Here is a 26,255-nt window from a genome sequence, read left to right as displayed (position 1 = left end):
GAATGTGTGTGCTTTTGTGTGTAGAGGGAAAAAAGGTTTTGTTGGTGGCTGCCGAAGCCCTCCCAGTGGAACTGATTATTCCTATTTTAACTGATGAGAGTTAGGAGAAGGGGGCGAGGGGTGGGAAGTGGGGGGTGGGGCGGCAGGGGTGGAGGTGGTTCTGGAGCTGCTGGGACTGTGAAGCTGTGAACAGCAGGCTAATTAATTACACAGCAGCTTGTGGGAATATGCTGCCTAAATGCCAGTCAGGTCCCTGTGAGGCAACACACTTAGCAACTTCAGCGTTGCACACACAGACATAATCGCACACCGCAGAACCTACAGAGTTTTTTGGATAATTAACTTCAAACAAGACCATCAGTGATTTAAAATGATTCACATGAAAAGGAAGGTTGTGCCGACTTGTAAAGAAGTCATGAAGTCATTGAGCCAAAAGAATGGAGTACTTTTTATGTTGTACAAAAATGAAAAAGAATGGGTCAGTGTTCAATTATTCCCTAGCTTCACATCTCATATTTATTATAACACTCAAAAACCTTCAGACCTGATAAGTTCCCAAACATAATGAGAAACATTCTTGAACATATCTGGTTGTGTCACTGGGGGACAGTAACAATAATTGACCAACATGTCAGGTGTTGGGACATTTTTAACAATTTCCCAACACGATAAAAAAAAAAAAAAAAATTCAAATTGTATCTGTATCTGGGTCAATTTAAGGGCTTAAAAGTGTTGTTTTTCTAAAAGGTGTTAAAACTGGTTAGTTGATCAAATCATTGTTAGCTGGAGTCATTATTTTGTCAACTTATAATGCAGGAATATATTTGCAGCGGGAATGTGTGTGTCTTAGGTTAGTCTCTCCACAGTGATTGTTACAGACAGCAGTGTTATTTTTATGCCATTGTTCAAGCAAACGGGTGGACAACTGAGCTGACAGGCGCACTGCCGATATCCGTTGCTTTATAGAGTCCCACAGTTTGAAATTAGAACTTCCTGGTTTCCTTAAAGGTCATCAATGGCCAAAAGGTGACTTGACAGTATGACATTATGAATCCGAATAAGTCGTCCTCTGAGTTAGGCCAGCAGAGGGTTTGGTGTGCTGTGAAGACAATCAGTCAGATGTCAGCGAAGGAGATCCTTTCTTCCTGCTCCTGCTGTGACGGGATTTCAGGGAGGATGGTGTTCCTTCTTCACTGAGTGGAATTATGTATGAGGGCACCTTTGTGGTTTTTCCCGCACCTTGCTGCAATCGCTGCATATTCTGCTCTTCAGCTGACAGAACTCTGAGTTATTTTAAAGAGCTTTATTTTATTTGTCTAAACCTAAAATGGTAGTTATTATTGCACAACTAATTATAACTGTTATTCTGGGCACTCAAGTGTTGAGTGCTGCCTCACACTTTTCCATGCCTCGCCTACATACATGGAGGCCTACAACAAGCTGCCCTGTGGTGACTGCCAGTCCGTAGGTGGCTGCACGTACATGTGTGTTCATCTCTTGCCCACCTGTCTGTAGGCTCTTCATGAGTAGCCTCACCTCCAATGAGGACCCCCAGAGCCTGGTGTCAGTTTGGCTTCTGCAGACTGATGAGTGTTTGTTCACCACACACCAGTATCATTTGTATCCTCCTCCACTCCTCACAGAGACGCTCCCTGCTGAGCCTCAACATGGCAGCCTAGTGTTAATGCCTCTGCTGTGTGTGTATGCGTTTGTCTACGCATGGTAAATTACAGCTCCTGTGTCTGAATGCAGTAGCATGTCTTTAGCATGCTACAGCAAAAACAGTATCATTATGTGTTTTGCTGTGTGTAATGTGTGAGCATTTACATGCTAACTGTAGGTGTGTGTCCTTGTAGTCCGGGTGCAGTGAGTTAGAGGCTTTGTAATTGTGACAATCTAGGTGAGAAGTGGGCAACATCACCACAGACAGACACCTCAACAGATCGTTTGTAGTAAATAAACGAGCAGTAGCTGTGTGGGTGGATACTAATTTATATATATATATATATANCTATCAGTCTTTCTACACAAAAGGTTGCATTTAGCAGGACGCAGCAACAGCTAGCAATTTACGCTTTTTTTATGTGGTTCAACCTCAGCTGTGAAATAATCATGGAAGACAACAAAATTTATAAAGTGTCAAAACAAATGCCACTTCACTCAGTATAAATAAAATAATGCAGAAAAAAAACAAGATAAAGAAAATCCACAGAGCTGTTAGTGTGTGCTCCAGTTCATTAAGGCCCTGATGTTGAGTCCCTGCTGTGATCTGAGATAGAAAGTTTAGGGCTTCAACTTGGAAAGACTTTCTTTTTAATTTTGTCTCTTGGGCAGTGAAATAATATTCCCTTTTATTCTAAATTGACCAAACAAACAGGGGCATTTAAATTAAAATGTATAAACATGACTGGAAGAATATAGGTTCTTATTACTTATAGATTGGAAGGAATATTTTATTTTTTAAATCTCCAAAAACCTATTTGGCAAGCTGTATGCGGGATCCTGGCCAGGGAGGTACAGTGAGCTGCTTATGGCTTTTCCCTGTTATATTGTGGAATGTATAGGGTGTTGACAAATGTCCAAACACATATCACATGACTGTTGCACATGGTTCCTGCAGAAATATTTTAGACGTTGGCTTGTGTGATCACTCTTAACTCAACTCCCATGTATACCTTCTCTTCCATCAGTTTTATCTAAAAACCTAAAATAAAGCAACAAAAAAAAAAAGGAAAAGTCTGGCACGATCAGACCCAGTGTGGATGTCCAGGTCAGGACAAAGGACTTGGAAAGTCGTGAGTTGACAGGAAGTTGGACTTTCTGTATTATGCTGGCAGTTTGCCATGTTAGAAGATGCCATGCCTTTGGAATTTATCCTGTAATCTCACATTTCACGACATTTCCTCCTTGTATTGTTGGCCCAGGAGCTGAAACGCTGTCGCGTTACACGCCAAGAGCCACGAGAAGGAACTGGGCCTCTGCTGCCAGTTTTGTATTAACTCTTGGATATGTTTCAAATAAAATATTTAATGTAGAATGTTTTCAATTATTCATTAGATTCTCTGATCAGAGCTTCTCATAATGCCCTTTTAATTAGAGCGTTATAGGGGGAAAAGAGTCTTGTTTTCTTCTGAGAACTTGAGTCTGTTTTTCATAATTAATCATTGATTTAAGACACTTAACAAGAACCAGGATTGATGAGCATCAGGGTTTGATTGTGTAACATCAACAGAACTTCCTGAAGGCTGCCTGGGAAAACAAAACAGTCCAAACATTACCAAATGGGAATTTTGGCCATTAATATTGTGTATTTTATTCTTCAGGTACAGTAAATATTTGTAGTGAAAAAAACAGTACGTCATGTACCACATGGCTGTAGGTCAGTCTCTGCACAACTAAATGAAAAAAAAAAAACATAATCAAAAAAAACTATGTATTCCCATTCTTTTCCCCACCTTTCATGGGAAAAAAGTTTTCTTTTTTTGCCAACAGGGTACTGTAGTATTCATCATCTGGCCAAATACTGAAGGACTCACGGAAGGTGAAGGTTCTTTGTTTCTATTTGATCTCTCACGACTTGAATTCCAACCGCAGAAGGTCTTTGATATTCTCCAAAAGGATGTCTCAGAGGAAACCTTTCATGATAAGCCAAGCTGGGCCGGCCCAGAGAGCAAAGCATGTAACTGGCTGCATGCTTTTTTTCTCGCCTCTTTATCCAACCCTAGGCCCAGGTTTTCCTTTAGCTCCAGCCTGCATCTCCACTTTGTTCTCAGGAAAAAAGTAGTGGACATGTTTAAAGGTGGAATAACTGCAGCTGAGTCCAAGATTTTCACAAGAACTTCAGGTGCACAGAAACACTGTTGGGAACTTGGAGATATCTTACATACCAATATGATACCAATACTGCAGTAGTAAAATACTGGTATTTTTTAAAGCTACTAAAAATGTTAAATTTTGATCATTGGAATTTTTAGACAAAAAAATCTAAAAAACAGAGAAAATGAGTAGAATTATGTTAATTTAATTTAATTAACTGAAAAATATTTAAAAAATAGCATGTAATTTTAACATAGTACTAATGAAAGAGAGGTGGAAAAAGTCTACAAATAATTGCAGTGATTTCTCTTGTGTCACTGTGTTTGTTATACAGACTCGAGTGTAGAGCAGTAACTTGTTTTTCCAGCCACAGCTCAGTTTTGCAGGTATTCATGTGAAAGTTTTGTTGTTAAGGCGTGTATTTTGTTTTGCTTCTCTGGAACTTTTTTCTTCTCTGGAAAAAAAAAAAATTGGACATCACATCACAGCTGATGGCATCAGTGCCACAGGAAGAGAACTGGTGCCAGTTTGAGGCTCTGATCAATGCCACTGTCACCATATGGCAGAGTTGTGCACAAACACAACAGCCTGCCCGTTGCCTCTGGCTCAACACGATAACCCTGTGTTTCCTGATTCAGATTTATGTCAGACATGGAGATAATTCAAAATGATGACATACGATCATTCATTTTTCCTTCTGTGGAACTGGTTTTCACCACAGTGGCTTTTCTAGCAGTACAGTTCATTATGTACAGTAGGGTTTTTTTTAGCTCTTTATCTTTTAGACAGAACATTCTCACCAAATTGACAATCAGGTTATAACCTGAATATCCAATCTAGCAAACCCTACTACAGATCAGTTCTCTTAGACCACGGTCAATGGTAATTATGATGATATTTTCCTTTATACTGATTCCTGAACAGTCTGAGACCAAATATCCAGCCATTTTAAACCAGGACAGCCCACCCTGAATCCCTCACAGCCTGTCTTTCCCTTCATCACATCGGTGTACTGACACTTCGCTTCTACTCCTCTACAACCTTTATTGTTTCTTATTTAGTTTGTCAGAAACCCCAACACAGCCGTTCTGAGACCAAACTATACTGTATACCGGTCCAACTAAGAGCCTCAATATCAGCACTGAAGACACCTGGTCCTGAAGGATGAACCAAGGTTGAAGGTTCTACAAAACTATTAAAACACTGATTGTTATAAAAGTGGTCTTCTGTTATGTTGTTGATGTTTTGCAACCACACATCCACACAGTGTTGTGTTGTTGTTGTTGTTGTTGTAGTCGGTTACTACTCCAAGGTCAGGAAAAGCTGCCCCGTCTATTCTCTTCTTTATTTATTCATCTTCCACCGCTTAATCCTTTCCAGGGTCAGGAGGAGCTGGAGCAAATCCCAGCAGACATGGCAAGGACAGGGTGCCCTGCACAGTTCACCAGTCCATCACAGGGACACATTTAGAGACACACACAAATACATAATGAATTTAGACAGGATCATTAACCTCATCCCAAATCTGCGTGTTTTTGGCCTGTCGAAGGAAACTAGGGTTTCCTGAAGAAAACCCCTGGTCACAATGGGATTTGAATATCTATACACAAAGATGAGGGTAGAACCAGCAATCTCCGGAGTCATCATTTCTATCACAGTGTTGCCCTCTACTCTTATCTTTAATATTGAGACTTAATTAGATGACTTCCACGCCTGTAGGTCAACGGTGCCCAATCACCAGGGACCAGAACTGACTCGTGGAGCATTTGGTTCAGGGCCTCACAGAAAAATTCAGATTTTTTTTTTTTAATTCATGTACAGTATTCTGGCATGGTATTTTATTTTGAGAAACCATAGTTTTCGTCTGCAACTCTTTTCAGCACTTCAGTCTGTCACTAGTTCAGTAAAGCCTTCAAAGTAACAAAAAAAACCTAATGTCTAGATAAACTGCATCCAGAAACAAAGCTGCATTGGCGACAGCTGATGTACAATGATGTTTTTAACAACAGACAATTTGAATAAACCAGTTCTCCAGTGCATGGTATGTTGCCTTCTGTGTTACTATAGAGAAAATCCTCGATCAGCTGGGAGCTGAGCATCCCTTGGTGATACAGACTGATGCACATTGGTTTGGAACCAGAGTTGTTTTTTAGTTTTGTATTGATCACTGAAAAATATTCATACAGTGGCTGTAAAATACACATTTTAGATTATATACTTTATTTTCGTTCAGCCATTTTGCCATCACATTGATTTATACTACCTTTTTAAAAGGCAGTGCAGTTTTTCTTCACATACGCTCACACTCGCGCTTTACGTGCACCAACAAAGCAAAGGTGTTTTATTTGCCGTATTGACTTCTCTTCAGAGATGTGGATCTGTGCGCCCTTCTGACACGCATGGTTCATAAAACAAAGTGTCTGAGAAAACACATCCGAAATCTCAAAAGAGGCTCACGGTGTTGAATTCAACCTTGAGAAAACAATGCGAGAAGATCTTTATTGAACAATGACAATACAGTAATGAAGCCCTTTCTTGTAGCCATAATGAGACGGAAATGCTTCTTTATTACAGAACAGGAGGGTAAAAACAAAAGGCATCAGACTCTGTGTGCTGACATTTATCATTAGATCAAGCTTTGGTTTCTGTTCTTTGCACTTTTAATGTGAAATTATGTATTAACCTTGTGACAGAAACACAAAAACACTCCGTTTGAAAGTGAATTGCATCTTTTGTATTTTCATTTGTTGTATTTTCATCTTTATGTATACATTATAATATTTACCAATGAGCAGAGGTTTTCAAAGTGGGGCCTGCGGTCCTCTGGAGGGGCGCTAGAGGGCCCTCAGAAGCGTAAATTGCTGTAACTGTCAAATTCTGAATTTTCCCATTATACCTGAATGCACCTCTTGTGACCATGCTGTTTGGGGGGGGAGGGGGGGGGGACTTGGGATAGAGACGTTTTGGAACCCTTTACTTACTAAAGGGATGGAGAGTAGATGAGAGTAGTTTTGTCTGTTTTTCCTTATTTCAGCCCACTGCTGGTCTTTTATGTAACCTTCAGCAGTTCATTGACACTTGGATTTATATAATATTACTCCCATAGCATATCACGGATACTGTTTGTTTATAGAACCAGGTCTCTATAGCAGAGGCCTGGATCCATCTCTATGTGACTTTGTTCTTTGATTTGGTTCAAGCTACAAACATCACACACATGAGTACCAAGTGGCATTATACCATTCAAAAGTGGCTCAAAAGTCATTCGTCCCTCGTACCGAGGTCAAACTGGAAGCATAAGTAGAGTAGAGAGTAGAGTAGAGTAGGGCTTTATTCATCCCCCTTGGGGGAAACATACTTGTACAGTAGCAAGTGGCAGTGCAGAAAAAGAGAGAAAAGGAGTTAACACAATAAAAAGAGTAAAAAGAACTAAAAAGCAAAAAGCACTCTAAAATTAAAGTAAACTTTAGAAAAATATACATAATGAACAAAAAATATACATATTGAACAATAAAGTGGCAGTGAAGGGTGCAGGTAATCAGTGCAATAAATAAATATTTTACCATTTAGTGCAGTTTTCATAGATAAACAGTCCTCCAGCAAAGAGAAAACACACAATATCTCTCACACACACACAGTATGATGAAAACATGTAGTTAGCATGTAGTTCATATTGTTCCTAAAAAGCCCAATGTTGTGTACAATATGATAAAAGAGAGTATAAAATGTTGGGCTTGATGAGTATTAAAATTTGAAGGTTTCCTTTTCAGAGTAGTACACTATGTAGTAATACAAAAAATAAATGTGCCTTGTCTAATAAACTTAAACTTAAACTTATTAGTCATTGTGACACAGCACAGCACACCCTGCACAACGAAATTTACCCTCTGCATTTAACCCATCACCAAAGTGAACAGTGGGCAGCCGTGGTCGGCGCCCGGGGAGCAGTGCTTGAGGACGATGCCATGCTCAGTGCATCTCAGTGGCAACCTGGCAGTTGGAGGATTCGAACCTGGGGCCTTCCGGACCAAAGTCCGCCTCCTTCACCACTAGGCCACCACTGCCCATAAAAAGGGTATTAGCAACTTATGCAAGGCAGCAGGGGGCGTCCCTGATGTCTTGCCATATTGTTCTTGTTAAGATACAGTCACTGTTTGTAGTTCAGCCCACATCCGCGTGGATTATATAGTCTAATCCTCCAACACACAAGCTGCTTGCCGTCAGGAGGTCGCCATTGTGTTTACTAGTGTGTCCATGTGCGTGTGGGACATGTCTGTGTATGCACAGGCCGCGGTGAAGCACATCAGTGGATGATGCATTTACAGGGAGGTTATGTCCAATGTAATCAAACTGTTAAAACTAACATATATACGTGCATAAGTCACGTCCATCCATGTCTCTGACTTTGAACAGAGGCTGAGAAACAAACAGAGCATTACTCCTCCCTCCTCCTCCTCCTCCGTCTGGACCACAGTCAGAGTCTGTCCTTCCAACCCCCTCATCCTCCTCCCCCCTCACATTTCCTTCTCCTCCCATCACAGGCTTCTCGCTTGGATGTTGGAATCGCTCCAAGGAGCAATGTGGAGGAAGGTAGGGCGGTAGTCACTTGTGACAGAAAAATGCAGGAGCTCTGAGCATAGCTGAGCAGGATGAATGACCCTCAGCTGCCCCAAAGCCTGAGGGACTGCTGGCTCACTGATGGCTCTGTTCATGACGTCCAGACACAGATGCTGCAAAGGTTTCGCTGAGAGAAGGCTTGGCTTCCAGCGTGGCCCCTTGTAAAGCCCAAGAGAGCAGAGAGGAAATGTGTGGGTCACTGCGTGCACTGTAAAAAGAAACTAACAAAAACATTTCTGCCTGATTTTTGTTTTACTTTGAGATTTGTCCTGCGCTTAAAGGTTATGTCTACATCTTTATTAGCGTGGTTTTTGAGAATTTACTGTGTCATGCACCTCGGCATATGTTACATCTCCCGATTTGAAAATCACTTCAGCCTTTATGTAACAAAAAGGGAACTGCAGGGTTGGACTGACCAGCACACTTCTATATGTTGAAAAAATAAAGATTATAAATGCTGTTTTTAATTAGCTTATTTAAATGGCTAAAACACTAAAAATAAGACAAAGACAAAGTCAGACTTGCGTGTGAGATGTGAAACTGGGGTCAGGCTATGAACTGGCACATTGAACACATTTTTCCTGATAATTTATATCTTGAGAACTTAATCTGTGTGGTGCTACTAGTGAAAATATGAGGTGATTCATTTATTGATAAGAGCTACTGGGAAAGACATCAGTTTCCAGAAATCATCTTCCAAAATAAAAATTAAGAAGAATTTATGTTGAAGCAACTGGGTGTAAAATGAGCTTGAACTGATTCAGAGACCAGCAACAGCCACTGGTCTCCGCACTGCACTCCGCACTCAAAATTAAATGATTGAATAGCTGATGTGTTAACCATTTAAGAAAAGAGCAGCAGGAAGTGCAGAAGTAGACGAAAATAGAACAGAAGGACATTTTGACATTCTCCTAACTTTTGCTAACAATTTAATGATACGATGCTGAGCTTTTTGACATTACAATTACACTGAAGATCCTCATTTGTCACAGCCACAGATGGAGGTGCAGACATCACCGTGTGGCTGTAATATGCACAGCATTATGAGGGAAGCAGCTGGAGATCATCTGAGTATCCAAGGAGAAAAGTGGCTGCTGCAAATGTGGCGTAGAGGGACGGAGACCGGCCATGTGTGCACCATCTTTGTTGGGATTTAGGCATCCTATCAGTACCAGGACCATACCAGGTATGTCTCTGCAATACATAGATACTGTACATAGGAGCTCACATTTCAGACATCTGTATTCACGTGTTTTAGATGGAAATTAGACAATTTATCTGATTTCTGGGCTGCCGCGTTTTCTACTACATGTTTCAGCTGTCCTACAAGAGGCTTTTTATGTTCTTGGATACGTTCTGAAATGGAATTAAAAAAGCAATTTGGATCAAAATTGAAATGTCTTCTAGACTGTACGACAGTCCAGTTGCCTTCCTCTTAACTGGCTTGGAAAAATAATAAATAATAATGTTATGAACTTTGAAAAACTTTAAAATTGAAATTTTAAAACTTTAAAATTTTAAACTGTCAAACATAAAGTGTGGCTTCATAGTAATTTGAAGAAAATTATTTGTAATAGTGGTTAAAATTTAATGCTTTATATCTGTTCTAAAATTTTAAACTGTCAAACATAAAGTAGTTTCTGCACCATCCAAAGGGGGGAGGGGGGGGGGGGAATTGAAGCACAGCCCAACCTTAAATTGAATTGTCATTCAACAGTAAATACAACAGGAGAATTAGACTTTTTAGACCTTCATTAGAAGTGAAATGTCTATATAGAGAATATCAATAAATCTAATCTAAAATTAATATAAATTCATTTGCATGGTCTCCATTCTTTTTCATAGGGTGTCCATCTGGCCCTGCTGAGCTCTGTGGGAAAAACTGATTAGAGCTATCCAATGGCATCAGTCCCTGCCCAGCAGGGCTTTGTAACAGAAGTGGTCCAGTCCTGTTTTGTCTGACCCATAATTCAGTGGGGCCTCGGAGATAGTGAGTATTCCTGCCAGAAGGCATAAAAAAACGCACCACACTAAACCGAATGTACCACATGAAGAAAACAGGGAATTACATCAAGGAAACAAACAGCCATGTGAAATAGCGGCCGGAGAGAAAAAAAAAACACCCAAACCACACAAATACATCCAGGAATAGACGTTTTATAAGGAGTAGACATCTGAACTCTCAACACAAAGGCACCAGGCTTCCAATCACTCATCCTTAATACATTCCAAACACCAGCAGCTCCCTGAGGAAACAACATGTTCATTCAGTTCACGTCAAGAGCGTGCAGAGAGAGCAGGATTTGAACAGCTGTGGGCCTGTCTCCATAAATGGGTTAACCATGTGTACAGTTGACTTAAACATGCAGCATCACTGTCACTAATTGCTCAACTAAAATCACATTTGGTTCTAGACTGATTCCTGACCTCTGGGCCTCTGTACATTCTCCATTGGTTTGACTTTTTTAGCTCCCGTTACACGTGAGCTGGATATACAGTACAATCAAGTCTTTTATGTTGAATTTTGGAAAAAATGAATGTGCCGTCTCAGACCCAGAGTAACAGAAACAGGAAAACTCTCTTCTCTTCAGTTCCTTAGTCACTCAACTCCAAATGAACCTTAAAACTATCTGCCAGACTTAAACGGGAGCTTGAGAAAAACAGATGGGCTTTGAAATAAGAAAATAGTTTTCTCTGCACGTCTGTAGGAAGGACACAAAAGTGTTTGGTTACAAATCATGGTTGAGGTGAAAATCCAGACAAGTCAACCCGTACGTTGCCAGGTCAGGTGTAAATCAGCAGATGACTTTAGCGGTCAGTTAAACCTCCTGCCTCCATAAGCAGGTGAACAGTGGGGTTACTAGTTTCTATCCACCATGATGTTCTGCTGAAAACCCACTGACTGTCTGGTGTCTGTTAGTTTAGATGGTTGAACTGATGGTAGATGGTTGGACGGGACAATGATCTAAGATAACGACACAACATTCGAGTCAGAAACAGTCAGAACTAGTAATTAAGACCATTAGCTTGTCAAGAAAATGTTAAAAAAGTTAAATCAAGAGGCCACGGGAGAGGCTTAGAGTTATTAAGCGAGTCTTGTTCTATTATTCCGACATGCGGCTGTAAATCAAATTTTGCATGGGAACTATGCGATGAATACGTCGTCACGTAGCTCTATGCGCAGAAGACAGCTTTGTTTACATTCGCCAGTTTTATTGCGTACATTGGAATGTGCTACATTCACTTTCAGTTTTATTGCGTACATCGGAATCTGCTACATTTACATTCTTAAGTTTTTGTTATTTCATTTCGTTCTAAATTATTGTGTGTATTGCGTGAGTGACATAGTTACTTATGAACAGTATGAGTTTTGACTCACCCTGCACTGAAAGTAAGTCCAGGACTGCCTGAATATGTCAGTATATGTGTATGTGCAGTGACAAGAAAGATTATATCTCTCCTCTTCTTCTAAATCTAGAGAGTCGGTGGCTTATTTTCTAATAGAATTGCACAGATATGAAAAGACTGAAGAAACAGAAACTCTCTCTCTCCTACCTTCTCTCTGACCACAAACACTGTATCTCGGTGCATCAGTAAATTGCAGTTGTAAAGATTCTCCTCAGTGGGTACCTGTCATCTAAAGTGCTTCCTGGAGATGATGTGGTGGAGAATATGAAAACCACAGATAATAGCGATTTGTTGATTGTGTAAGAGCAGCAGCAGCCTAAACACAAACTCTGCAGACCCACCACAGAAGAACAGCTCTGCCATGGCCAGCTTTAAATCACACGCACAAACCAGTCTGTCTCTAACACACACACACACACACACACACACACACACACTATCTTGTCTGTCTGTCTGACTACCCATTACTCAGCCTGTTTCCCCTCCTCTTATCTCCCCTACAGAGCGTCTGCCTCTCTCTCTGCCTCTCATCTCCTGGATCTTTTTGTGGTGGTGGTGGTGAGTGTGTCTGCTGCAGACCTCGTAACCACTTGTATCTTTACAAAATTGACAAGATCACATATTTAGCAGGAAAGAAACTCACGATACAACAAGTGCATCATTGGAAAAAAAAAGAAAAATTAGAATGTTTGGTGTATGATTTCAAATTTACATTTGACATTAATCTGATTTCTGCACTTTTGGTCCAGGTGTCACAATCACCAAGTGTCACTATCCTCTCTCTCCACGCTAATCTACTGCTGTTCTTAATCCAGTTTCTCTCACTTTTGATGAGAAATCCACTGCAGCGCTGAGGCAGGTTTACACAATAACAAAAACAGCACTTCCACTCTCTGATTGGTTGAAGATAATCGCCTGTTTACATTGCACCAGATATTGTATTAGCTGGTGTATCTGGACTGCAGGCAGGCCAGTCAAACTCTGGTATTTTATGTCTACAAAGCTGCACATACAGATAGTGAAGAATGACACCTGTATTCTAAAAACTACATTACTGGGGAAAATATGTCATCTTCAGAGTACATACAAATATCTACATGTGAGTCTCTGCATCAATGCTACCTTTAAATACATGAACTTCGACACTACTGCACCACATACCTTCACAAATACTAGCCTTTACACCAGTGCTCATCATCAGAACGGGATTTTTATTTCATTTCATTCGAGGGTCTGGCCCTCAAGGTGCCTGAAAAAAATCTGTCTCTCCAACAAATATAGTTGGTGACCCCTGCTTTAAAACTTTCCTTGACTACATATCCAATGACTGTAGTCTGCTATTGGCTGTACACAGTGTACTACAGTATATACAACACATGCCACTGTTCAGACCTGACCCATGTAAGCATTGGTCCATACATGGGTCAGGTTCCTCCTTCTTCTCTCAGTCTTGGGGCCTTATCTGTCACCATCACTTTCTGTCAAAGTCTCCTAGTGACCCTCACTGCTGTCATATTTACATTCACTACGCTGTGTTTCACAAGCACTGGGTGGAATCATCGGAGTCAGTCACCTCTGTTTGCTCTTTGACCTCTGACTTATCAGTGTGGAGACTCAACGTCACACTGATGTCCTCGCTCTCCGGGGAGTCAGAGCCGAGTCACATCAATTAGACAGCTCTGGTTGTTAATTAGCTGTGTAATGAGTCTCGGTAAGTGTCCGCGTTTGTGTGTGTGTGTGTGTGTGTGTGTGTGGAAAACAATGCTAAAGCTAAAGCCATATTATCAGTGGCCTGCTCTGCTCTCCAGCTTACACTTTGGCTGCTGCGCGGCTACAATACAGCTCACAAAATATGGTTTGCTTTTTCATATTTCCACAACTTTTGCAATCGTTTTAGTTTGACCTTGTCGTGCAGTTACCATTTCACAAATTGCTTTTGAGACGTTGAAGGCTACACGTGAGGACAAAATTGTGTTGGTGCTAGTAGGTTCTGCTGTGAAAGTAAGCTAAATGTGACATTTTGTAAATGTGGATGAACTCCTTTGTAGAGAAAAGTGGTATTTTTTCAGATTACCCTAAATATAAAATTTAAGAGTTACATTTTTTTGTGACACTGCACTGAACGCTTTGTTTGCTTCTGGTCTGTTTTTTAAAGCCAGCAGTCACATTCTTTTACAGTGCTGCCTGTACTACTTTATATATAAGGTAAACGTTCTCTTCTGATCTTTAACTCTGCTGTAATATAACAGCTAACAACTAGCTCCAGCTGTCGATGCTCACTGTACTGTAATTCCCTAAAAGCGTGTCTTATCTATAATCTGTAAAATTCTAGTTTTTTTTTGTTTTGTTTTGTTTTTTTCATTTTCTTTCCCTCCAGATTTCATTAAAAGCTTCATTTCGGCTTTTGTAACATGGCATTGTCTAATTAGCCTGTATTTTCTGGCCTTGAGCTCATATTCCCTGCTCTGCTTCTTTATTTTATGCGTCTTTTCCTTTTTCTGTTCGTCTCCAGAGATAATCAACCTTCATCTGGGCCTCGCCCCAACACTGCTGGGAAAATGCCTTCATTCAGAAAAAAAAAGATGTTCACACAGGTCTTGGTAGTGTTTACATCACCACTATATTTGTACCATGTTTTCTCTGGTTGCACCTTCCACTTTGTGGCCATTTACATCCAGGGGATCAGACAATGATGTCAGAGAGCAATTTCTGTGCTGTAAGCAGTCTGAGAGACCATAAGAGTCTGAACCTTTGACAGCAGTTGTGCCTTCACATGAATTAATACACAAATATAGGCTCAAATACACAGTGTTCCCCCATGCACACAGTGATAGCTGCCCCATGCCCATTTGCCTGTTTACTGCCTCACTGACCTTTTTCACAGGTGAGTTTCCTTTTCCTTTCATCAGCGCTGCTCAGACAGACACAATGATGTCTCCTCTGTGCTCTGTCTCCCCTGGGGTTCCTTATGAAGGTGGCTTCCTTACTCGGAGGAGACCTGCCATTAAAAGAAATCAATTCCATCCACACGCAGCCCACAACGTCAGTGCAGTGGCCTCTTTTCGAGTCAGACAGGCGAGCCCACTCCTATAAATCAGCATAACTAAGATATTTGTGGTCAACTTGGGAGAAGATTTATGCTGGGCTGGATATTACACCCGGTCTATCAGGCTCGCGCAGAAGGGCTGGGGGCCGCTGCAGGCGTGGAGGTGGATGGAAAAAAGTAATGAAAAGATGGAGGAGGATCTAGATCATCAAAATAGGGGGTAGGGTGGGGGGTGCATGGTTTTACCAGAGGGATAAGGCCAAATAAAAGAGAGGAAGACCGCAAATGGAACCCACCCACAGGAATCCTGAACAGGGAGTTAAGGCCAGATGAGAAGTGCCAGGTGGAGAGATGGATTGGGGAGAAGGTTGCAGGAGGCTAAAGGTGGTGCCAGGTTGTTAGAGAGCCATGAATTAACTGTGGCTGTCATATATAGATAACCTGAGAGCAACCTCACACACATCATCCAGCCGCCTGATCCGGGGCATCATCAAGGATGTCAGTTCACTAAATCCTACAGTAAGGATCCTCCGGTCCTCTGCACCTGTTATCTGAGGTTACCCACCACACAATACAATACAGGCACCAGGAGAGTGGGAACAAACAAGGCCATAAGTTACACCTTAAACAGCTGTACTTTTCATCGACATCGACATTCAAACATCTACAGTCACATGTTGCTTTTGTCTAAAGTTTAGCATCCATGTGTTTTCCACTTACCATTAGAAGAAAAAAGTAGTTTGATCGAAGATCGTCCTTTGTTGTTGCATCTCAAATTTTATAATATAATTTTGGTCTCATTTCTGATTCAGATTAATGATGCAGTAGCTGCACCAGGGAGAATTAATTCTGGTTCTTCAGACTGTGTTAACCACTTCATTTATTTGCTGTCCTTTTGATAGTTGTTTTTTTACAGACCTGCTTTCAGAACCTGACATGTCAGGTTTTACACAAACAGAAGGTTTATAAGAACATCCTTCATCCTGAGTAACATCAAGGTCAAAAGATTTTACTTGTTGACATATCTTAGCTCTGACACTGTTATGACACTGTTGAAGAAGATTGTAACATGGGAATGAGGGATGGATGTTGGCTTTTTTTTTTTTTTTTTTTTTTTTGCTGAGATCCATGTCGTGCCTTGGGAAATGTTAGATAGCAAGTATTTTTTTCTGGCTGTCAGAATAACATGTTATTTACTTAATTTAATTTGTGGAATTAATCTGATGAAATTACTTAACATATTTTGACAAGGGCAGGAAGTCAGGCACGCTGTGTATCAAATAAATCCACTTTTTGTTGCTCTGATACACAATCAATCAATTTGTCATCAACACACACTGCGGGAAACCCTGCTATGAAAATATCATCTCAACATCCAGCATGCGTTTGCGGGGGGCTGATTGGTGGGGGGACATTATTCGTGATTAATTGGGATTAATTTGTGGCTTTCCTGTGATTAATAAGATTAAAATTTCTAATTTTAGTTCCAATGATCACAAGCTCAACATAAAAAAGGAAAGAAAATCACAGCTAAAGGCCCAGTTGAGGTTTTTCACCAGTCTGTTGCCCGATGGAATGAAACTCTATTCATTACATCATCCTCTCAAGTGCACAGTAATATGTGCCACGGTGTAATACTGCACTGGTAAGGCCTACACCAAGACTGTGCAGTAATTACACTGTACATGGCAGGCTGTAATCTAAGGCGGTACCTGACAATGCTTTTGGTTTTTTACCTTTTCTCTCTGAGAAGACTGTCTTGGAATCGGGCTCTGGGGTTATTGTCCCTCCACCACAACATGCAGCATACAGACAAAAGCCACAGAACCCATCGCACCTCCGTGTTCCTAAAGCCTATAAAGTATCACACCTGTACGTGTCCCGTGGGACTGATGTCTGGGGTGGCCGTCAGGATGTCTACAGTGTCGGGTGTCCAACCTACATACTAGAACAATGCTGTGAGACAATGCTCAGGAACTACATGCATTTGACATGGTTTCAGTCATGCAAAGAAGAAGAACCACTGTGTCACTTCAGATAAGGAGAAAGGCCTCCTTTATATGCAGAGAAATTAGCAGGAGATTTGGGAAACGAAATTATATGGAATAAAAGCCTGCATTAACACCGTGGTCAGATGTCTTTAGTTTCTTTTTCTTTTTGCATGATTATGCAGTGATGTCAAGAGCGAAGTTTGCATGATAATTACCATCTGAGATGAAAATTGAGAGTTGAGTCATTTGTATTTTATTATGAGTCATTGGCAGTGATTATGTTGTAAAGAAAGGTCTTTGACAGACTAGTGCTAAGTGGTTCGTAGAAATTCACCTGCTTCTGGACTGGCCTTTAAATGTAGTACAGAAATATCTACAATGCTGAGGTTTATTATAATATTGTATTGTATTTTACCATTAGTCAGCTTGTAGAATTGGATGTTTCTAGTGCCAAAAATCATCTCTGACGCCAGGAGTGTCCAAATAAAATTGATGAAAAGTATTCTGGGTTAAATTCAACAGCTCATGTGTGGATTTGGTACAGGAAATGTTTTCTTTCCAAGTTCTAGTTGCTATACTTCCAACCATCCTTATAAATGTCCTTTATCTACTGTTTATTCCTTTGCAGGTGATGGGCACGGGTGCTGGAGCCAATACCCTGATGAGAATGTTTTTGTGCTGCAGAAGGAAACAGGGGTAACCCAAGGAAACAGAACGACCACCTTCAGATCAAACCAGTGATCATCTTACTGAAAAGGCAAGCATTCTAACCATTCTTCCACCATGTGGCCTCCGTTGCTGCACTAATGCCTGTAAAATGACCACTTGACATTTCCCTTCTCCAACTAAAGACGGTGACGTGATTGATTCGGAGGGTCACGACAGGTCACCGTTATGCAAATTATAAATAATATGTATACTGTTAAAAGGGAAAGTGAATTGCTTCACGCAGATTGTGTCCTTCTGAGGTTCTTCTGTGGCGTTCCGTGTCAGCAGAGTGTAATTGACTCTTTACATTATCCATTACAATGGTCAGAGTTGAAAACCAATGGTTCCAAGGTCAGCAGGAGGTCGTGAGCCAGGATGAAATGATCACTTGGATTTGGTCAGAAGACTTCCATCTTCATGGTTCACACAGAGTGAGAGTTAAAGTGTCTCCTCTTTAAGAAGTGATCTCATGTGATTTAATGTCACATTGGTCTTCTGGACAAACTGTACCAACATCTCACGTTCAAGTTAGAGAAGTTAATGAATGTACACTCAATGAATTCACGATAGCTGTTAGAGTCACTCTTAGTATCAAATTAAGAAAGTGTCACTTACATTTGTTATTGTGAAGATGGAACTGTGCGATCATCGTCCACTCTATTGGGATCATTGTGTTAGTTCCATGTTTAAGCTCATCCTGGTTTTTTCTTAGTATGTCTGTATAGACATGACAGCCTCAGACATCAGTCAAAAGAGCTGTATAGATTTAGAGCAGATCAGTGTTGAGATAATTGGAGAGATTCAATCTCGTTTTATTAAACCAACAGAAGAAGAAGAATCAGGGGTCACCACAGCTGTAGTCCACAGAATGACTAGTCAGAGTTTTCACTCTGGATTTGGGAACTGTGTAGTGAAGTTAATGGATGGATGAATGAATGTGCACATAATTGACAATAAATGGAGCGTGAGCGAGAGGCAAAAAGCTAAGAGTTAACAACATTTGCTTCACTTTTGGTCATAAATGAAACGACGGTTCTCTGTGGTGTCCCATGTCAGCTGCTTGACATTGTCTCTTTACGTTATTGGATACAATGGTCAGTGTTGAAAAATAGTTTGACTGATTGACTAAGGTCAGGTTGAGGTCATGACCCGAGACAATGAGATCACTTGGTTGAGGTCAGAAGACTTAATGATGTGATTTATGTCATATTGATCTCCTTCAAATATGTTTTCTGTAAAATACTTTTGTTAAATTCAAATACCAATGGGTTTCTATTGATGAGGATCATATTCCTAATGAAGTAACACTCTGTCATTCACTACACATATATTCTATAATTCTATTCCATAAATTCTATAAACAACCAAATTCACATTGAACAGGTTGAGCAATTATTTTGCTTACACTTTAACAACAGTGTCACGCTGATGCTGCTGATTGTTTTGACCAAAAATGTCACCTATTTGCACACAGCCTGCCAATATAAAGTGACTTACAAGTTGAGGATTAACAATCAGGTTACATAAAAGAACTCTTGAAAGGAGACCAGGGGTTAGGACACAAGTGCTGAAGGAGACAGAGGAGAGGAGCAGTAGAGGAGGACAGAAGAGGGCTAGGACAGGAGGTGCTCTCTGAAGAGTCTTGAAGACAGGCAGGGACAACACTGTTCTGGTAGTGCTTGGTAGGTCGTGGCATGGAATGACCCATTAAAAGAGCCTTGGATCACCTTGTGCGGCGTGTTGGGACAGCCAGACGACGTCCCCTTGACGAGTGGAGAGATCTTGAGGGAACATGAAGCTTTATCAGAGTACTTAAGTATGTAGGAGCAGACTCATTAAGTACTTTGTAGGCTAGCAACAGTGATTTGAATTTGATGCGGCAGCTACGGGTAGCCAGTGTAGCTGAATGAGCAGGGGGGTGACATGTGCCCCTCTAGGCTGATTGAAGACAAGGCTCGCTGCCACGTTCTGGACCATCTGGAGATTTCAACCATTTCAACCTTTATAAGATCTATCTCCATATTTGACTCTGCCATGTGTTTTTTTCCATGTCATTTTATACAATTGTGTCACTCACTGAATAAGTAGCAAATATTAAACTTAAAAAAGTTCTTAAATTATTCTCTGGTGGCTGTCAAGATGTCAGGTTTGTCATCAGGTCCGTTGTTGTGCTGTAGGCTGGTGCGACTGTTTTGAGCTTCAACAGTCAACTTGGCGATGAGCTGCAGGCTGCTACGTAGAGTGCTTCGGATTTTTGGTTTAAAAATATGTCTTTTAGCTGTTCATACTTAAACCTATGAACCACATTCCTCCTCCATCAGTGCAGGTGTGCTAAGACGCTGCAGAGAGAGGCCTCAGCGCTGACACTGACTCTATCCAGGCCATAATACATGAGTCACCCCGAGGGAGGGGGAGAGTAAGACTATCACATTGCACATGATTAATGTAGGGCTCTTGTCTGCTAGCAGCAGTAATGAAGGAGACTCTGTGCCTCTGGGCATCTGCAGACTCTGTTCCCAAACTGGGACTTGGCCCCTCTCTGCATGCTTGACCAGAGAAGTTGAGGGTCTTTCCGAGTCGCTGCAAACCTGCTGCAGTGAATGGATACCCAGATGAAACGAGGCAACCTTGAAAAGTTCAAAGACAGAGTTTCCCCTCTGTTGACCCCCACGTAATTTTTCTTTGTCTCCGCTCTCAATCTTTCACTTGACTTTTACTCTCAGTCTCCATCTTTCACTGCAGCTCAAGCTCGCTCACTCACTCTCTCACTCTTTTCCTGTCACTGGTATTCTTTACTCTCTCTGCTGCGGGTGAGTCCCAGGTCAAATGACTCAACCTTTGAGAGAGAGATAAGGATCTCAAACCATGGCATAGGACAAACCCATTTCCTCACACACTTGGTGTGTGTGATGTTTTTATTGTACGCATTCCAGTAAATCAGCAGCATGTGCATTAGTAACAGAGTTCATAGACAGACATTTCATTTCAGAAGGTGTCTGAAAAATGACACCTAAAACATCTCAACACCCAAAAAAACACCTTTTTTCGAAACTGAAAGAATATTTGAAAGCACCTAGTTTCCTGACTGAAACTAGTACTTTAACATGTGCTGTACTGTACATGTGTACTGTAGATATCATAAAGGCGTGAATCCGTATTTCCCTATCGTCACTCACTAATACGTCTTATTGTGCACTGGTCGTCGTTTGGTTTGTGTTTCACTCTTGCTGTTTGATCCTTCCAGATCTAATCTGTTTTGGTTCTCAAGCTATGGTTTCCTGTCAAATTTGCTAAATGCTAACTAAACCACACTTGCTCAGTTAGCTCATTGTAGCTGGTCTGGGTAAAGCTACATGCTAATATTATTTAAAAGGCTTTTGCAAGAGATGATTGTTTTTCAACAACGTTATTTCAAGTGAAAACAATAATTTTCCTGATAATGTTATAAACATGTAATACAAATATAGTCATGTTGTGTACAGTTTGGTACAAAAACACAGACTGTTACAACCCCAGTATTTAAACAAGCTTAAAGAAGTAATTGTGAAGAGTGTATTGTTTTGCTGTTTGCAAGCAAGTGCAACCATTTACCTGGTTGGACTAGTACAGCACAAAAAAATGTAATAAAGAGCATACACCTGTATGGGTTCTTTAGTTTTATGGAACCAAAACAAGTAATTTAAATAGTTTTAACATAACGGGGAGATAAAACTCAATAAAAATTTAAAATAACATTTTTCATAATTTAAAAATCCAGGAAACTAATACCTGGCTAGTATCAAAATACCAAGTCAGCAAAAGATTAAAGAGAAGACACACTTATTACTAATTCATGGAATGTGGTGTCCAAACGTAATGGCCCTTGTGATTCCATCAAAACATGCATCAGGGATGTTTTGTCCCTTATGACATCAATGGAATCATCAATGTCACTGGAAGTGACATCTTCAAAGCCCTTTGTCGGTCCTACTACTTGTTGGTCTTTTGTTGGTGAATAACATGGTTGAAATCCAACAGTTGTAACATTAAAGAACAACTTTTTAAAAGGAAAGATCAAAGTAGACATCACTTTGGTATTAACTGATCAAGCAAACATGTTTTGTAGAAAATAAGTGCAGAACCAGTTATTCATTTTTCTGCATTTACAAATCTTTGTGCAAAACATAATGAGGTCCAGTGAACATCACAGGAGTGCAGTAAACTGTGGAGCCATGTTCGCACTCTCCAGTCGTTCTGAGGAGAATGTTACAAAAAACAGTTTTGCCCAGAAGATGAACAGTGGTTGGGATGGTCCACAGCTAATTAAACTAGGAGAAGTGGCTCTGCAGAGGAAAACCGAACACCTGGTACATGTTCTGAGGCAGGAGCAGGTCTTACAAGCCCAAGAGAGAGTCAGGGTGAAGGAGAAAGAGGAGCAGCTGAGAGGTGAGCAGCAGAAGCTGAGGCAGATGCTCATCACGTCTGATGAAAGGGAGAGGCTGCTGATGGCCAAAGTGGAACGGCTGCACAGTCTTCTGCAGAAAGAAAGAGGCGCTCACAAACAGGAAATGCTGAGGATGAAGGAACTGCAGAAGCACATGCTGCAGCAGGAGCAGGCCTCTGAAGAAAACCATGAGAGGCGGAAGGAGAGCGGAGAGCAGGAGAGAGGAAAAGTTCACATGCTGAGACAAACGTTGGCCACGGCCGATAAAAAGTCAAGGCCACTCATGGACAAAATCGAACAGCTGAACGGCCTGCTGCTGAAGGAACGAGCCTCACACCAACAGGAAGTACTGAAGCTGAAAGAGAAGGAGGAGATGATCAGTCAAGAGATGCAGAGAGAAAAAGACAAATCTGAGAATGTTAATAAGCAGTTGCAGACTCTTCTGAAGGCCATAGAGCAGGATAAAACCTCTGCAGCAGAGGAGCATCTGGAAAACCAACAAATGGAGCTTGGCACCCAGACCATAATGACAGATGAAGCCCAAATACTAAAATGTCTAACTGATTTTGAAAAACTGCAGGAACAGAGCGATGGCAGTACACAGCCCCTGCAAGAAGATGACAAGAACACTGCTCCAGCGCAGATCCAGGAGGACCAGGAAGATGAGAGCTGCAAGACCACAGAAGGACAGAGCAGCTCAGAGGACGAGGATGAAGACGAACTGTGGTCATTAAAAACCAATGATAACCTAAATGTGGAGGAAATCCCTGATCTACAGGCTCAAAACAACTTGTCCCTAGAGGAGGAGGAGGAGGAGAAGGTGAAGGAGATGGAGGACATGGAGTCTGACCCAGAATCAGAATCTCCAGAGGCCTCGTGTGAAAACATCAACAGGGTGTCTGAGGATCCAAGGGCGCCATGGTGGAAAAAGTTAGTCAGCATGAGAATCTGGTAGTTGACTGGACCAGTGTGACCTTCATGAACGCCAAAAATGTTTTTTAGTTTATTAAGAAGGTCTCGTCCCATCAACCCAACGTTAAGAGTCGTCAACTAGTTCACACTGGAACTAGTTAGTTTGTGTAGTGGATGAAAATGTCGTCACGCAGCGATATATGTGGAAGATGGCTTTGTTTACATTCGCTGGGTGTACAGGGTTCTCAAGCTTAGGCTGGAGTTCGCTACCACGGACGCTGCTTCCTAAGATGGGCTGCAACAAGTCCTGACGAATGAAAGGAGGCGCTCCAGCAAATATCATTCAACGAGCTTAAGTTCCACAGATAATAGTCCGACAGCGAATGATGACAAATTCACCCATTCATGAAAAGTCTATCTTTATGTCTCCACACCAATAAACAACGTGTGAAAGTACTTTTAAATGTCTGCCTTTCATAAGTGTTAATAAAGTAAGCTTTACAAAAAAGGACTTCCAGTTTTTTGTTAAATATTTTATGGTATATTTTTTCTGCATATTTTTCAAATTTGGTATTACAGTAAAAGTCTTTGCTTCTAAAACACAATCCATCCAATCAGAAACTTGTTTACATGCAGTTTATAAATGGCTGTATATTGTGTTCACTTTGACTGCAGATTGATATTTATCAAATATTTTAGCCTAATTTGGTTGTATTTAAATATGTATTTCATTTGTTTCGCTTTTATTTTTTATTTATTATCTAACTGTGACATATCTCATAATGTCTTTTTTGTCCTTTTATTTCGACTTTTTGTCTCATCATCCCAACTATACAGCTCATATAAAGGACCTTTTGTCACATAACTTTTTGCTCTCCCTTTACCATGGCTTTATTATTTCATAACCTTTGACCTTTTAACCTCTGTTGTTATTTAAAGGCATTACTGCTGCCCCGTGAACCTCACTTTTTAACATGCTGTTGGAAAAGACAACACAACTGCGATATGTCTTTAATGCATGGCTGCGTGACAGCATGCTTTAGAACCACTGGACGTAGCATGCTTTAGGGATTTTGGCATTGGATTTTTTTTTTTTGGTGATGGTGTGTGTTTACCTCCCTGACTCTGTGGAGAACGTTTGACTCCCATACCCTCCCATTGGGCCCTTTGTCTGTGTGTGGGTGTAGTGAGACTGTCCAGTCGCTAACTTTGCTCATCAACTCATCAAGTGTGTGTTGAAAGGCATCAGCGAGGAGAAGTGAGTGGGTGAGTCAACACGTGTCCACCGCTGCTGCAGCCAGTTAACTTTAGCGCTCTCCAAGCCTACTTCACCGCCGCTCTCTCTCTGCAGCACTGATAACACAGCACAACATCGCCTACACACGGGCAGACACACACACACACTCACACATACAACTGCGTTAACAAAGAGAAAACACACACCGACACAGGCAACACTCATGAAGGATATGGGAAAAAGCTGCACAATACACAACCTTACATTAATAATGACTTAACTCCGAGGTCGTGCTGTACAACTCTGCACATTAATAATTCTCCACACAACGAAGGCTGAGGGGCCCCATAACAGACCCTGAGGTCAGAGTCCGGTGTGTGCGTGTGAGAGTGTGTGTGCGTGTATTTGTACGCCACTCTGGTTATGTCCTCTGCCTCCGATACAGGAGTGAGGTGCGTGTGCAAAGCAGAACTGTATGGACTCTGTCCCCCATGTGAGTTAGTTATCAATGGGACCACAGGTCTGAGCATCTGAACCACATAATGGGTCGTAAAGTGAAGAAAAAGAATGTGTGTGTGTGTGGCTCTGTCTGGGTGTGTGTGTGTGTATGTGGTGTAGTATTGCAGGCGGTCATGTGTCCCACTGTGTGATATGGTTAACTGAGGAGTGTAGAACAAATGGGCTGATTAAGTAGCCTTTGTACACACCTACTCCAGTGTGTATGTAGTAGTGTGTAGTATTGTGTATATAGTGTGAATATGTATCCCTGAACTTGTGTTATATATTTTTTATTTTTTTTATTAGCAATTTTCTTTGACGATTTACATTTTCTTCTTGTTGTCGTTCAATGGCAGGTAATCACACCGTGAGGGAACTTTGATTTTTAAAGAATAGCTCTGTGGACACAGAGTACTTTTAACAGCAGTATTCCCTTCACACAGTAACAGTTAAAGAAATCTCAACTCATAAATGAATGAATGAATATTCAAATTAAATATAAAACCAAAGCTGTTGGCCACTCTCTGGGTATTTACTTTTTATCTACAGGTCATTTGTTATAGAAAATCAAATAACCGCCAGTGTCCACAGCCAAAATCCTAACGTAACAACCGAAACTTTAAGGCAACAGCAAGTCCCTTCTCAGATGATGAGGAAAATTTGACTTTGTTCTTTTCCATCCTGGTGTCCTGACATTTAGGACTGCCCCTTTAATTTTCTGATCATCTGAATATTGTATTGTTACTGACTCAATGGTTTTGGGGGTTTCCCCCTTTTTTTATTTTTCTTTACCATAACTAACAGAGTTGTATGCAATGGGTTTTCCCTCCATTAACACAGCCTTTCAGAACAACCAGCCCATGTTATGAAGAAGCTCACTGTGTGCTGGTGGAACAGTGTCGTAAGGCTGCTACGACTGTTCCTCATCAGGCTGTCAAGTGTCCTGTATGTCCTTACTCAGAAACACTTTCTTGAGATTTAAATGGCTGGGGGATAATAGATGTTTGAAAATTTGAGGGTCACAGGAAGGCTAAAAGCAGTGGCGAATGCCCTCTTAGAGGAGTTAATGCCCCCAGAGTGAGGGCATATTTTCTCAGATTAGATTTAATCCCACTTTCACAGGGGGAAGGATGAGATGAGATGAGCAATCTCTTCATCCAGCTCAAGATACTGTGATTTTAGTTTAATGGACCAATGGCTGCCCAGGTGTGTGTGTGTGCGTGCACTTGCACATGTACTTCTCATTTTCATCAATGCAATGCTATAATAAATATCTTTCAATTATCAAATCAATTAGTCATTGAGGCCCATGATCTGCTAACGATGACTTCCAACACGCTGAGTGTGGAATGATTGTTGTGGTTTTCAGGCAGTAGGTGTGGAATAATTATAGATGAAAAAAGTACAACATTGTCAGTGACGTTTGGAGATTAGTCTGTGAACAACTTTTATCACCACTTTGCTAAGATTTCTATTCTGCAGATTGTTCTTTTACTGAAACTGACTTTCTGTGCTGTGACAGCTTTTGAAACACTGCCCAAATCATTTAAAATATATGTTTATGGCTTTCCAAGGAAAAGGGCAAAGATGCAAGTATGA

At 41.0% G+C, this 26,255-nt stretch overlaps 1 protein-coding gene and 1 long non-coding RNA gene across 3 annotated transcripts in view; both read left to right on the top strand.

Annotated features, from left to right (window-relative positions):
* Positions 1-18,044, top strand: part of LOC103384886 (uncharacterized) — a 43,341-nt gene extending 25,297 nt beyond the window's left edge. Inside the window, exons 2-5 of one of the 2 annotated variants that reach the window (XR_003050863.1) lie at positions 8,358-8,624; positions 9,426-9,619; positions 10,279-10,423; positions 17,507-18,044. This is a non-coding gene — a long non-coding RNA (uncharacterized LOC103384886). The remainder of the gene's footprint in view (positions 1-8,357; positions 8,625-9,425; positions 9,620-10,278; positions 10,424-17,506) is intronic. The other variant, XR_003050864.1, reaches the window with a different exon arrangement.
* A 3,544-nt stretch (positions 18,045-21,588) lies between these two features.
* Positions 21,589-23,429, top strand: LOC107989156 (golgin subfamily A member 6-like protein 6). Its single transcript, XM_017036222.1, has one exon. The coding sequence runs from the start codon at positions 21,753-21,755 to the stop codon at positions 22,962-22,964; it is 1,212 nt and encodes a 403-aa protein (XP_016891711.1). The 5' UTR covers positions 21,589-21,752; the 3' UTR covers positions 22,965-23,429.
* The last annotated feature ends 2,826 nt before the right edge of the window (positions 23,430-26,255 follow it).

Source organism: Cynoglossus semilaevis, chromosome 10 (genome assembly GCF_000523025.1).
Source record: "Cynoglossus semilaevis isolate Cse_v1.0 chromosome 10, Cse_v1.0, whole genome shotgun sequence".
Lineage (NCBI taxonomy): Eukaryota > Metazoa > Chordata > Actinopteri > Pleuronectiformes > Cynoglossidae > Cynoglossus > Cynoglossus semilaevis.
This window is presented reverse-complemented; position numbering and strand designations above follow the sequence as displayed.